The following is a 16,181-nucleotide window of genomic DNA, read 5'->3' on the forward strand; positions in this document are numbered from 1 at the left end:
AATGACAAAAGGATTTACTTTTCGGTGCTTACATGTAGCTTTAGCTCCAGAAAACGCAACTAAAATATGAATAAAAATAGAGTTCTGTATTGTTTAAACCCTGTTAATATTTGCTAGCAGCAATTGGAAAATTCACCAGTTCTGAAATTATATTATGTGCTGATTTGCAGCATAACTTCTCACAGTTTGCAAATATTCGGTAATAGCATTTTTACTTCTAGTATGCATCAGTAATGGCTAATTTCCTATTTTCAATATTGTTAAAAATTCTCATTTTGCAGATAATATAGGACATCATTATTTAATATGTTTATCTGCTGCATTAGCACCTCAAATGTAATGTTTTACTAGAATTGCACCATTCCATGCTTCAGATAGTCAATGGAATTGCCATTTCATTGTAGCAAAGAAGCTACAATGGGGTTATCCCACAAAAAATAGATTAAATGTAAAAGAACATTTTTTAATTTCACAATCCTATGTGTTTGTTCAATTGGCAGCATCGTAAATAGGTATTTGTGCGCAGCTTCGATGCAGAGCCGGGAAATGAAGATGCACAGCGCATGCGTGTCCCCTTCTGCCGGCTGGTAAAGGTGGACACAGGATTCAATATGTGTTAGAAAAACTAGGAAGCTCTGCCACTGACACCAATGAAAGTTATATCAGCAAACAAACATTGTTTTTAATGCATTTATATTGCAAATATACTTCATTTTATATGTTCTTTCAATTTAAATTGTTTTTTCGTGGGATAGCCCCTTTTAAGGAACAGTTTCTCTTCAGATTTATCCTGGAGGTAAATAATCAGATGCTACATTGTATGTACTGTAGTGGTTTAAAATAAATGATCTTGTATAAAATATAAGCTATTATACTCTATTGTAAAGATCCTTTCTTGAAAAAAAAAAAAACATATAACAATTTTAGAATGATCTTGGGTAAAAATAGAACTTAATGGCTGTAAACATTCAAATAAAACAGGATATCAGATACGAATAAGATATGTGGATCATAAATGCCTTATTAAAATATTCCAATGGATTCTCAGGTTAACCAATAATATTCTAGTAAATGTATAGGGAATTATTCATCTCTTTAAGTTCCATTCAGTCTTCTAACAATGGTTAAAGGATTTAGAGCATTAATGCCAGGATTCTCCTTTAATGAGGCTTATATGGCTCAGTGTGGCAATTACCCTAGTATTTATTTTTCACAGATTTATTTGCTTTAAGTATATAACCATTCTATCCTTGCTTTATTAAAAATCTGACTTCTTGAGATTGTGATGGGCTTGAGCTTAAACAAGGCCACAGGTGGATATCAGACCTCCTGAGGCTTCCATAAAACCATGAAGCTAAGCTGCACCTGCAGACTACAGTTCTGTCACAATGGAAAGCTCTAAAAAACAATCTACTACAAGCTGAAGAATATAAACTGTTAAGCCCGTAGCTGGAAATATGTCCTAACCCGTTAACAAACAATGATGGATATATCCGTCACGGGCGGGTGCTTGTTTGCGCAGGTCTGCCATTGGTATCTGATTATTAGGCCATGGCAGAGGGGGTGGACGCCATTCCATGTGATCTTGAAATATGGGTTTCTAATATAATTCTTTGTACTTGCAGCCTGCATGCTTAGTAATATACTTTTTTACTACTGCACTTTACTCCTCATCTTTTGTAGCATTGTCTACATTCAGGCGTTCATGTTTAGCTGTGACCCATTGATATATGCAAGTATATTTGATCCATAGATGTTGTCCATTTTTCTGCTGCTGACACAATAATAACGATCTCAAAGTTCATCAAATTAGAAGATGGGATTGATATTATGTTGGTCCTGTGTAAAAGACAAACTGACAGAATCGGCTGATAGCAAACGATACAGCTTTTATGTGTAGAGGGTAGATAGAAGCTGTATCGGAAAAACAAAAGAACATTTTTAATAAAAGTCAATTTAAAAAATGTTTCTAATAACATAAAACAATAAATTAAAAAAAAACTTTCAATGGTGTACATAGCATTTTAATAAAAACAAATAAACAAAAAAAAACGCTACACAGGTTTACATAGCCTTCAAGGCCCAAACAATCCCTGTCATTAAGGGCTTAAACGCCTTTTTACCATTAAAAGTGCGATGAAGTTCAGGTTAATGTATGTCACCAGGGCTGGCCTCAGCACCCAGTAAATCCGGGCAAGTGCCGGGCCCCACTACCCTTGGGAGGGCCGACTCAGCCACTGGGTGCTTTAGGCTGCCATCATGGCTCTTCCAGGAGCGGAATCCTCGGCCAGAGTGTTGCCGACGCTCTTGCCGCAGATTCCGCATCTAGAGGGAGCCTTGACATCCCTGTCAGAGGCTCCTCCTGACCGGGAATCCCCGGCCAGAGCATTGCTGATGCGCTGGCTGGGGATTCCGCTCCTAGAGCAGCCCCTGAAGTCACTATGCATATATGGACAGTGACATCAGGGGCTCCCTCTAGGAGCAGAATCTACGGCCATCTACAGAGGGCACTCTGGCACTATCTACAGAGGGCACTGTGGCACTATCCACAGGGAGCACTATCCACAGAGGGCACTGTGGCACTATCCACAGAGGTCACAGAGGGCACTATATATCATGGGGGCACAAACTTCAATATGGGGACATAAAGGGGGCCTAACTTTTAATGGGATCACAAACTGGGGCCCTAACTTCTATTTTGGGGCATAAACAGGGCCTAACTTCTATATGTGGGCACAAACTGCAGTTTTCTTCCGTTATACTGCCACCGTGAGTTCGCCCGCAAAGGGGCCAACCCAGTCTACGTCGCCCAAGGGCCCACATAAACCTGGAGCCGGCCCTGAATGCCACTATATAATATTTTGTCTATATAATGTATCTTATATGTGTTTCATTGCATACATGAATTTTTTTCTTTCTTTCTCAATTTTCAAAAATATTTATAGAAATTATTTATGGAAAAAAGTACAATGAGGTTCCATTCAAACCCTTCAGTAGAGAATCACTTCTTTCTTTAGTGATAAAAATAAATAAATCAGTAGGTTAGTTAGGCAGTAATAAGTCAGTTACTAGAGGGTGAGAGTAGGAACTTCAATATCTGTCAAGTATATTGAAAAGTAAATTATGATGAGCTGCACTAAAGTAATACAACTTTTTTCCTTCCAGCTATCAAAAAAAAAAAACAACCACACATTCATTGTCATTGTGAACACATGAGCGCCCAAAAGGTGTCCTTTTTCTGTTTCCACTGGATCTAATATGGAGAGTGATAAGGTTTTGTTAAGCACAGATAAACCAAAAAGGTATCAGTTACATACATCAAAACGTAAAAGTGTTGACATCAATGGCGGATCATCATATGGGGGTTTCCAGCGTCACATAATCTTAATAACAACTATAAGAACTATTTAATGCGCTAGCACTGCTGACGGCCGCTGCGGAGATGGGGAGGAGGGGCAGGGAGAGCAATTGCAGGGGCGGGTTGGGCCGGGATAGTTCTAGATAAATAGGCTAACATACATTACACATGTCTGCCAGTGGTAGAACATGACTCTCTGACGCTGTGCACGCTGCCAGCGAGGAAAAGGAGAGCACCCCATTCACAAACCGAGGTCTGAAGGGAAGAGCAGGGCGGTAGGGTTAGTGTACTGCACATTCATCCTCCTGCCCTAACTGACATTAATGTTAATGGCCGTCGCTGTGGGGGGATTATGGAGCATGGGGGGGCTAACCATCTAAATGACTGCAACGGGCTCTATGGGGGAATAATAATTTTTCCCCATAGAGCCCTCAGCAGTCAGTTAGATGCTCAAACCCCCCCCTTGCAGTATAAAAACTACTGAGGGCTCTATGGGGGATGGGGGGATTATTCACCCCTTCATAGAGCCCACTGCAGTCAGTTAGTTGGTTAGACCCCCGTTGCAGTGTAATCACCCCATAGAGCCCTCAGTAGTTATTATATTGCAAGGGGAGGTCAGATTGTCTGACTGACTGCTAAGGGCTCTATCTTCCTCCACAGAGCTGTTAGACGCTCAGACATAGTGCCCTCAGCAGTCAGTCAGACAACCTGACATCCCCTTGCAATAGAATCCCCCCATACAGCCCTCAGTAGTTATTTTACTGCAAGGGGAGGGGTGTCTAACTGCTTAAAGGGTAACTAAACTTCTAAAAAACTTTTGACATGTCAAAGTGAAATGTCAGAAGTTTTGATAGGTGGGGGTGCGAGCACTGAGACTGCCACCGATCGCTAAAACAAAGTGGCAGAAGCGCTAGGGTGAGTGCTGTCCGGCTTTGTTTCTGATCGACTTTTCTCGGAAAGCCTAGCGAGTGGTGTATGGACTCATAGACTTTCTATTGAGACTGTACACCGTTTGGAGGAATGCCTGTCAGAAACGAAGCGGCACAGCATTCAACCAAGCGCTTCTGCCACTTCCTTTTAGCGATCGTGTGGGTCCCACCGATTAAAACTTCTGACATGTCACTATGACATGTTACTTTTTCAGATACAACTGCTTTGTATTCTTTCTACAGAGCAACTGTATCTAGCGCTAAAACTTGTATCCATCAGGTCAGGGGCACTGACGTGTACAGTGTCAGCAGGTTGCGGGGGTTGCATTGCATGTGAGGGGGAAGGAGGGGGCCCAAGTTGTGTCAACAGCCCAGGGCACATGGTACACTTAATCCGCCACTGGTTGACACACAGTTTTATGGATATTCAGATATTAAAGTAAGAGACTACCATAAATAGACATTATGAAAATACATTATTCAGGAAGCTGCTTATTCTTAAATTACCTCAAACTGTTGTGTTGAGTATGTATCTATCTGAATTGTAGACTCAATTTTACATTTAAAGCTTAAGATATAATGTAATATAGAAGACTATTGATGTAAAAAAGGAATTAAATTAACAAAAAAATCTATTAATATGTTAACAATAAATTTTAATAGGTTTATAAAGACACAGGTGCTCAAATACTTAAGAAAAGGTAGAATAAGTTTACCGCTGCTTTAAAACATGCTGAAACTTTAAAGTCACCTTGTCTACCAAAGGACAAGTGTCCCTGGAAATGGTTTACATCTGTAATTATAGTCAGAGAGATATCCTTTGTGTTTTGACATATAAAGTATTTTTCACTTCATTTTTTTCATCTCTGTTTGTGTGATTTGTGACATGACATTCTCCTTCAAGGGTATAGCATTAATATTTCTGTATTCATCTTTTTATATGTCTACATCTTCTCCATAACTGCTTCATATGTGTTGCCCGTTGCCATTTGAGACAGCCATAATAGTATTTTGTATTTGGTCATAGCACTATGCCACTTACCTCAAATCAGTATTTTATTTTATTTTTTCTATTCTATTGTTCTTTCCCAGACCTGTCATCCGGGAGTAGGGAAACCATGCATTTTGTGATCACTTCACTTTTGTGGGTTATTCAACTATAATACTTCAGTAATATTCGTCGATGTGGAGTTTATAATATAATGATATTGATGACTCAGGACAGCTCATATTATCCTAGAAAAAGAGAACTTTATAAAAGAATCATGACTAGATTATATGATTCTATACAGTACAGGCCTCTTTATGGTATTAACACAACTGACTCCTTTTGTGATTATTTTAATGTTCTACAGGGTTCAGGTACAAACTTTAGGATACATTTAGGGGAATTTTAACATTTCTGGCATGGGTTACAACCAATGTTAATGCCCAGGAATATCTATATTCTGGCTGGTGAGTCCTCAGTGGATTAAGAATCCCTGCTTTATACACTTACCATTCAGGTACCTTCATCTGGAAACGCACACCAACAGCAGGAAAGCCATATATACCCCAATATAGATTTAAAAAAAATATCTGTATTAGGTAATTGCATAAATAATACAAAAACTATTTTTATTAAGTAATTACATAATGAATACAACTTAGTATAATTTTGTTCTGTTCCCTTTCAGGACTCTTTTGAAAACCCGCAATCGATACTGTAGTCGACTGCGCTATTCATTCCATCAAAATGACGGAACCCTTACACAACGGTGACAAACGGAAACCATTTGCACCGTTTCTGTGGCCATTGAAATCAATGGTTATGCAAACGGAAACCTATAGTTTCCGTTCATGGGTTCCCCTGACGGAAAGTTCCAATGGAACCCATGACCGGAGCCCGACACAGATGTGTACGACATGATTGCGGGCGGCGATGGTTACTTTGGCAACCAGAGTCCTTACAATGGCCTCCGGCTATGCCATCTACAGAAGCCCAGTAGGTCCTGATAAAGTCAGGACCCACTATGCTTGCTGTCAGTGAGCTGCTTATAGCTCTAATACATTAGAATTGTATTAGAATTGCGATCAGGGCCTCCTGCCTTCAAGTCCCCTAGTGGAATAAAATAAAAAGTTAAAAAAAGTTGTATAAAAATAAAAAAAATAAAAGTTTATAAGTAATAAATGTAAAAATTCCCTTATCAGTCCTTTATTCCCCTAGTGGAATAAAATAAAAAGTTAAAAAAAGTTGTATAAAAATAAAAAAAATAAAAGTTTATAAGTAATAAATGTAAAAATTCCCTTATCAGTCCTTTATTAGAAAAAAATAAATAAAACAAATAAACTATACATAATTAGTATTGCCGCGTCCGTAACAGCCTGAACTACAAAAGTATTTCATTATTTATCCCGCATGGTGAACGCTGAAAAAAGAAAATAATAATAAACCATACAAGAATTAAAAAATTCTGGTCACTTCACCTCTCAAAAAAATGGAATAAAAAGCGATAAAAAAGTTGCATGTACTAAAAATTGTACTGATCTAAACTACAGTTTGTTACGCAAAAAAACAAGCCCTCACACAGTTTTCTTGATGGAAAAATAAAAAAGTTATGGCAACACAAAAAGTAAATTATTTTTTATAAAATAATCTTTTATTGTGCAAACACCATAAGACTATAAAACTATAAACATATCACCGTAATTGTATCGCCCAGTAGAATAAAGTGAATGTGTCGTTTATAGCACATGTAAACGCTGTAAATTTTTAGTCACCACGTCTCAAAAAAGTTGCATGTACCCCATGAAAACTACAATAAAATCCTCAAGGGTTCTAGTTTCCAAAATGGGGTCACATTTAAGGGGGGTCTCTCCAAATGCGACATGGCGACCAGACACCAATCCAGCAAAATCTACATACCAAATAGCACTCCTGCCTTTCTGAGCCCTGCCGTTTGTCCAACCAGCAGTTTATGACCACATATGGGGTATTGCCGTAATCTAAAAATTGCTTTTCAAATGTTGGGTGCTTTTTCTCCTTTATTCCTTGTAAAAATAAAAAAAATTGATTTTCAATTGCACAGCCTAATTCCACAAAATGCAGCAAAAAGCCTGTGGGGTCTAAATGCCCACTATACCCCTTGATAAATTTCTTGAGGGGTATAGTTTGCCAAATGGGGTCACTTTTGGGGGTTTCCACAGTTTTGGCACCACAAACCCTCTTCAAACCTGACATGGTGCCTAAAATATATTCTAGTAAAAAGGAGGCCTCAAAATCCACTAGGTGCACCTTTGCTGCCGAGGCCTGTACTTCTGTCCATCTAGAGCCACATGTGGGATATTTATAAAAACTTCAGGATCTTGGCAATAAATATTGAGTTGCCACCATACGCGCTGCTGGATGGTGGATTTATCTCTCACTCTCTGTCTCTCTCTCTCTCTCTCTCTATATATATATATATATATATATATATATATATATATATATATATATATATATATATATTTATATAGACGCACACACATACACAAATGAGTTTAGTAACAAGGAAGAGATAAAACATTCACTTGTCTCTACTCATGCACCTAATGTGTCATAAAATGTAGTTCAAGATTATAGGGCCATTTCATAAACCTACTGCATTGACATCTCTGCATTATTTACCATCTCCACGTCTGGTTGAGTGTCATTTATCTTTTCATTTCCTCTTCGCTATGTGCTAACCTTTTTAAATAGGTTAAACACTGAAGAAACTGAGTAAGGTTGTGGAGCCTGACAGATGCATATCAGTCCATTACAGTGCCAACAGACTGATTATCAGGCAATCCTCTTCAAATGTAATCACTTTAAGCCATCCCTGTGAATTACTAACTTTTTAATTCAGCTCACTGTCTTTCCACTAATCACGAACAACATTAGTAATTACATTAGGTATTTTCAGAATGTAATGGAAATAGAAGGCACATGAGCTGTGTGTGCACTTTATACGTGGAAGTACACCTAGAAATTGAATGATCATCATATTTAACTCTCTAGGCAAAGCTATTTTTGTAAACTAAAATATCCTATCCACTTAGTCAAAGTTTTCTTTACCATATAGAGGAGCCAGACTATAAGGAAGCAAAATATATCCTACCTGCAAGCTGTTGTTCAAAGATTATCGAAGAAAATGTGTGACATAATGAAATATAAACTTGTTGGATGCACGGCTATGTTCACAGTGCAAACCATGGTAAGCTCCCGGCACTTACACTGAGTGTATCCATAGGTCCCCGTTGACCCAGCGTAAACCAAAAGAGTGTTATATGTCATGGCAGTGTGTGTTGGCATACTTTTTTTTTTTTACTGAACTGAATAGCATAGTTAACTGCACTTTTTGATACAGAGGCATCCCGCACAGAAAACATATACAGCGCGGTATACATTTAGTTATAATGAAAGTCAATGCGCAACGTAGGCCGCTGTATGTTCCCCCAAAAAAAATATGTCTGCAGAGCTACAATTCCAACACTTCCAACCAATGGACAAGATTTGCCTTAGAAATGATGGACTTGCAATATTCATTATTGATAAATCATCCAAATTATTGGAAGACACTTTGCTTAGCACATCTTATACGTGTAGAAATTTGTGTTTCAGTATTTTTGAAAAGAGATGACAGAAACGATTAAATAAAACGACCCCTTTTTGGAGCCCACTTTCTTAGTGTATTTGTATAGGGACTTGCTAATACAATTACACTACAATTACACTACATTACAACTTTGTCACACACCACCTGTTGCAGTTAAGCGCTATGACTAAAACTAGATGATGCAACTGTTGCACAACTCACATTGCTATTTTTTTCCCCTGATAAGTGCACAACTCTTTTCCCTTTCACTTCTATTATGAGTAACAGTTGTGAAATTGTTGGATCTTGCACTATAACTGCATCAAAGATGCAACTTCTTTGTATTTCACTGTAGCAGACGTTAAGTTGCATAAATAGTGAAACTCTACCTGTTCCTATGGTCGTCTCTGTTGCGGAACTTTATGCAACAGTTTTGTGAATAAAGTCATAATGTAACTCTAGTGTAATTTACCAAAACTGATCAGTGTAGCAATGTGATGTGATGTGATGTGATGTGATGTGATGTGATGCACGCAAGGCAGAATCTCTTTTACATAGAAGACCATTATTTTACTTCTGTTACTTGGCTAGCTATTGGTGTGCAAGAATTTATCACATCCAGATCTGTTCTTTGACATCTTGGATCTACTATTGTCCAGCCCTATAGCTGCTTTGATTTGAATGTTGTGATACTTCATGGGAAAGCAGATAATGTCATATAATAAAATACAGTGACACCTCTCCAAAAGACCACCACTTTGAGAAGACCATGCCCTTATCCAGATCAGTTTTCCTGTGACAGAATTTTTCCAGCTTCAATTTCATCTGTCTTCGCCAATTTTAACAGCGTAGAAAACCTTAGTGACCATTGTTTGGCTTCTCTTTGATTAAATGTAAAAAATTATGACAGGTAAAACTGACTTTTCACTCTAGCTAATCAAAGCTGTTCATTGATCGTACCCTCGTTGTCTTACCCTTTTGAACCATACAGGACAATTATAGTTGATTTACTTGTTTCATTAAAATAAAAGACTCAATGTCAGTGCCTCTGACAGCATAATATCTCATTATTAGAAAATTATATTATTGTTTATTTACCTACTTTTAGCTGTGGTATTGTTATACTCCAGATAGAAAACAATGGGGCCGAATTACTAATCAAAATGCGCCAGAATTTTGGGAGAAATTGAGCTTCTAAATTTATTAACTATTTTAAACACTTTTGGCACCGTGCTCAAAAATGGCATGGCATAGAGAGTAGAGTGTGGCTTGAAATCTTGGTGAAAATAATTGCCTAAAACTAAGCATGGATGTGATTGCGGGGGTTGCCAATGGTTGGCATGGCAACTGGGAGCCAGACCATAGCCTCCGGTTCTGCCATGTACAGAAGCCTATGAGGGTCGGCCTCCGGCTGGTCCTCATAGGCTTCCTGTCAGAGTGACAGAAAGTTACTCAGTGGTTCCCGGTGCACACTGTCGATGACAGTGTGCACCGGGAAGTCAGCTGACACTATACTCTCCGACAGCTGACACTATACTCTTGCGGATCACCAGTCCATCGTCGCTGATTTTGGAAATTAACCCCAGAAATGCGGTGAATGATTGCGATCACCGCATTTAGGGGGTTTGTAGCAGATCAGCAGCCCCCACAATGCGATTGTGGGGGTTGCCGATGGTTGTCATGGCAACCAGAGGCCAGATAATACACTTATACACTCCAAAGGCCAAATAGCTCTCCTACCATTCTAATCCCTGCCATGGGTCCAAACAGCCGTTTATTACCACATATGTGGGGTCAAAATGCTAACTATACAACTAAAAAAAGTTCCCTGAGTGGTGTAGTTTCCAAAATGCGGTCACTTTTGAAGGGTTTCTATTGGTATGGCACCACAAGACCTCTTCAAACCTGACATGGTGCCTAAAATATATTCTAAAATAAATGAGGCCCCAAAATCATCTAGGTGATCGTTTGCTTCTGAGTCCTGTGTTCAAGTTCATTAGCACACTAGGGCCACATGTGGGATACTTCTAAAAACTGCAGAATCTGGGCAATACATATAGAGTTGCGTTTCTCTGGTAAAATCTTCTGTGTTACAGAAAAAAATGGGTTACATATTAATTTCGGCCAAAAAAGTGAAATTTGTAAATTTTACCTCTACATTGCTTTAATTCCTGTGAAACGCTTAAAGGGTTAAGAAATTTTCAGATTTTAAAATGGGGTGATTTATGGGGACTTTCTAATATATATGGACCTCAAAGCCACTTTAGAACTGAACTTGTCCCCTGAAAAAATAGCCTTTTGAAATTGTGAGAAATAGCTGCTAAAGTTATAAGCATTGTAAGGTCCTAGAAAAATAAAAGGACATTCAAAAAATGATGCAAACATAAAGTAGACATATGGGAAATGTTAACTAGTAACTATTTTGGTATTTATATTTGTTTTACAACTAGATATTTAACTTTAGAAAAATGCAAATTTTTGCACATTTTCTCGAAACTTTTGTGTTTTTCACAAATAAATATTGAATTTATCGACCACATTTTTTCACTAACATAAAGAACAATATGTCATGAGAGAACAATCTCAGAATCGCTTGGATAGGTAAAAGCATTCCAAAGTTATTGCCACATAAAGTAACATGCCATATTTGAAAAAAATCGTCTGTACCACAGGGCTAAAACAGGCTGCGTCCTCAAGGAGTTAAGGCATCATGCATTGTGATTGGTCCCTTTTGCTGTGAAATATCCTTGTTTGTGATTTCCTGATATGCTATGACTAAGAAGTGCATGGTTCGAAACGTGTGAGACCTTCTTTTTCACCATGACTGGAATGCTCCTGAAATAGTCTCAAACTTCAGAATCACCCAATTTTCCAAAATCTTCAGGATCCAAATGCAGACCTTAAAAATCATAAATGACCTTTTCTGAGTATATTGTACGTTAGTCCATCACCACGTTTACCATGTTTTCCTGTCATTTATTCTCGTTTTAGACACTAAAAAACTAATTGTGGGAAGCATGTGAACTTCTGCAGAACACATTAATAATGACTTTGCAACTCTTATAAAGGGCTGGGATAGGATTTCTTAAAAGTTTCAACACGTTTTACTTTTATTTTTGCATTTTTCTTAGAAATGTTCCAAATTGATTCAGCAGCACTCGAGTCCTGAGCATACCTGATTATTGGAATTTATGAAATCACCTACTAATAGTTCATAGCTAGTCAATACCTAACAAAAGGTCATTTGAAAACTAACCTTAAAAATGACTTGTGGTTGGTTGATGGATGCGATGGAATCCCAGATTATAGTTTTTTTTTTTACTAAAGGTAGTATTACATGGCCCAACGTGGGCCATGTAAACGAGCGTCGATCAATGGGACAGCTCGTTGATCGGCGCTCCTTTGCTCCTTTCACAAGGAGTTAGTATGGGAATGAGCGCTCGTACTACAATCGCTCATCCCCATACATTATCATCATGTGGGCAGCACGGTTTACACGGGGACATGTCCTGCCGACAATGATAAAAGTTTATGCATTTAAAACTATACAATCAGCCAATGAACAAGCGTTTGCTCGTTCATCGGCTTATCGTTGCCCTGTTAACACATAATTGGCTAGTGTAAAAGGGCCTTAAGACATCTTACAGAAGAGACAAAAAAATTGGATTGGAAAATTAAACTTGCCAAAAATATTAGAGACTATCTCTGTATAGAGTAGCCAACCAAGAAAACCTGACTTAGACCTATTTGACAGTATTTTGGTCAGTATTTTGCATTAGTATTTGTAAGCCACAACCCGGAGTGAACATAATCATAGAAAATGTAACAGAAAGATTTGTACTTCCATGTTTGGGACCCAGAACATTACTGGCTTTGGCTTTCAAATACTGGGGCAAATTTAATAAGGTTAGTCTTAACCTGAAACACGCAGGGTAAGATGAATTTAAATTATAAGAGTGGCATGCCTCCTAATAAATTAGGCGCATCTCTTAAAGTCAAATCTACGCCAGCTATGAACTGGCGTACACTTGTGCTATAATTTATGCCAGTTTATGGCGTAAATAGTAAACTCTCACTAAGTCATGCCCCCTGTTTTAAAAGTAGCAGTAAAAATCTAAGTTAGTGAACTGGCGTAGAGTGTTTAGTAAATTCCTCCCACATAATAGAAATACTAACCAAAAAACACCCACGTGAATGTGACCTCATACTGTCACAGTATCACCACATCCCCTGCTGATGAGAACGTGCAATTATTTAAAAGGCCTGATTGATTTTTAACTGCCACATCAAGGCTTACTATGTGAACAAAGACCATAGAGACATTTTGATAATAGAAACTTATTAAACCTTAGTCCGAGATTCCATTAAAACACCATTTGATACAACATGATCTTTTTCTATGTATTTAATAAATCTCTGGGCAAATTACCCAAATTTGTAAAGGGTGGTTTTACACTGGGCGATTATCGTGAAGACGAGCGTTCATATTACGCTCATTCCCGATAATTGCCCTGTGTAAACAGGGCAGCGATCGGCAGATGAACGAGTGCTGCCGACATGATAATAATGTGTGGGGACGAGCGGAGTATCGGAGTAATGACCGCTCGTCCCAATGCATAGCTCTGTGTGACAGGAGCAAACGAGCGCCGATCAACGATGTCTTGTTGATCGGCTCTCGCTGCACCGGCCGCGTTTCACTGTAAGCACCTAAAAAGTCAATTGTTTTATTTTGAAAATGTTGATCTTTTCTTCTATTTTCTAAAATACACATACTATTTAATACCATTATTACCAATTGTACTGGATGTCCATCATGTTAAGAGAAGGATACTGTAACTGCTTAGTCTCATTGCATTTTGAGTAGTATTTTAAAAGTCATTAAAATGGAAATGTTCTCAGAAAGGCAGCACTGGCCACCATTCAGCCTGACCTCTTTAGAATCCTGTTACAAAAAGCTTGATGATTTTGGCCATGTGCCATAAGATTAATGAAGGCCACCCATGATTTTCTAACGATTAGTGACACTATGCAGACATTTTGTAATTACCATTAATAAATTGCTCCCATAAATTTTAACAGGTTTCTAGATGTAGGTCTGGAAAAATGTAAAAATCAATCATCTGCGTTACACAGATCCAATGGTCTTTCTCTACAGCTTCATTTTATTATGCTAAATAGTCTCCTGCCTGTGATAATCTCAATGAATTTTTTAGGGTCTAAAATTGAGACATTAATCATACTATATCTATGTACTTTACCCTGGAATTCCACAGGGCGTTTTGATTTTGTTTTTACTGCATTTTTACTGGAGTTTTGTAATGATTTTTATGTGCTTCTTAAAGGGAATCTGTCACCAGATTTATGCTGCCCTATCTGCGGGCAGCATAAAGTAGTTCCAGAGACAATGATTCCAATGCTTTATTACTCAATTGTCAGCATTTAGTAGTTTCAATCAAAATAACTTTTTCTCATGCAGCCCTTATTCATGAGCTTCGGGTAGCCCTGCCCACCGGCCGCCGATTGTCAGCTTTCTCCCCATATTGTGCATAGGGAGAAAACAGCCCATTAGCGGTGGGTTGGCGAAGCTAGCCACAGCTCATGAATACAGGGTTGGAATCAGTGTCTCTGGCTCTACTTTATTATGAACTCAGATAGGACATAATAAACCTTGTGACAGATTCCCTTTAATTGCTGTGAAAAAGGAATGTGCTTTACCACAAATCACCGCCGTTTTGTGATGTGGTATTTGGCCATGCAGTAATTACAGGAGAAGCACAACCGCATCGCAAACCCGTAGCGATTCACATAAAAATACATGCGGTTTTTACCATGCGTTTTTCCCAGCTGTAAAGAAGCACACAAAAATCACTACAAAACTGCAATAAAAACGCTGTAAAAACGCAATCAAAATGCCCTGTTGAAATCCAGCGTATCAAAGGTAAGGTCATGGAGTGCATCGGCTCTCAACTAAACAGGGACCAATTTTTTTATTTACTCTCCCTTTTTATTTCCTGGCAGGTGAGAAATGACTTAACAGGTGAACTGGAAGACTCCGATATCCAAATTGCAGACACTGAGAGTTTTTCCAATGATCCTTGCATCAGTGTGAAAAAGCTCAAGGTAATGTATATATACCATTTTTTTAAATAAACATTATAGTTTATATTACACTGTATATACAGTATATAAACTAGAGAAAAAAAGAGTCCAAAGTATCCAAATGTTTAAGAAAGTACAAAATCTTTATTGATCAACATGTAGGAATCTAAAATGCAATATTTAACTAGATCAACAATGAAAATACATTCAATAAGAATTGGATACAGGTAATGCATGACATAGATAGAGGTTCAATACAAGTGATGTATGATATAAAGAGATTACTCTCAAAACAATACTCATGTAGGTGGGCATATGTCAGGACAGAAAGAGAAAGTGAAAATAGGATGTAAATAGTCACTAATCACGTCTCAAAGAGTGTCCTAGTTTTCAATAAAGCCTGACAAAGTCATAGTCAAATGCTTACCCATATTCAGTGGTGTAGTGGTATGACCCAGTAGATAAAGTGGTGCCCCAATGGTGCCCCAATGCGCGTTTCGCGTATCGCTTCTTCAGGGGGCCCCCTGAAAACTATATATCAATCTACTCAGTTCCTCCTGCTCTATAACATCTTGCTCACAGATAGGACATCATGTGCTACGTGATAGGTTCCCTTCAAAAAGCAACTTTAGTCAGAATTGAATAAAAACATACATGTTGTTTTCCCATTCACTCACAAAAAAAAGCTAATGAAAACAATAATAACAATAAGCTGCAAAAACCCAGCCTTATGTTCACTCGACAGCAAAAATATAGTCACATTTTAAAGTTCACTTTACGACCGCAACACCCACGTCCCCCACAGTTCTACTAAACTAAACTTTAGTCACTATAGAGACCTATGCTGATCTAAGTTCAATTCAGTAGAACCATGAGGGGACTGGGTGTTGCAGTCCTTTACAGGCCCTAAAATATAATGCAATTTCCTAAATTGTAATACTCCAAACTGGGGATATACCATAAATCTACTGGTTCTTTTTTATTTTTTAACATTGCAACATTTCTCACTTCTCAGCATAAGAATATTCTGTTTCATTATTCGTCATAAAGTTGTTTTGCTAGAAGCCGGTAACTATATGACTACTGTACCTTCACAAATTAGATATTAATATTAATTAATAGTCTGAATGAGATACTAAATAATGCAGGTGCAGAAATAATACTTGACTGGATATTATTTTGTGGACAGAACAGAAC

General features: G+C 38.0%; 1 protein-coding gene across 1 annotated transcript in view; it reads left to right on the forward strand.

The window, feature by feature from the left end:
- The window catches only part of GABBR2 (gamma-aminobutyric acid type B receptor subunit 2), a 656,884-nt gene that overhangs the window by 301,334 nt on the left and 339,369 nt on the right, over positions 1-16,181 (forward strand). The window contains exon 4 of the mRNA XM_075826778.1: positions 14,904-15,005. Coding sequence (XP_075682893.1) covers positions 14,904-15,005 — 102 coding nt within the window. The remainder of the gene's footprint in view (positions 1-14,903; positions 15,006-16,181) is intronic.

The sequence above is a fragment of the Rhinoderma darwinii genome, chromosome 5 (assembly GCF_050947455.1).
Source record: "Rhinoderma darwinii isolate aRhiDar2 chromosome 5, aRhiDar2.hap1, whole genome shotgun sequence".
Classification (NCBI taxonomy): Eukaryota; Metazoa; Chordata; class Amphibia; order Anura; family Rhinodermatidae; genus Rhinoderma; species Rhinoderma darwinii.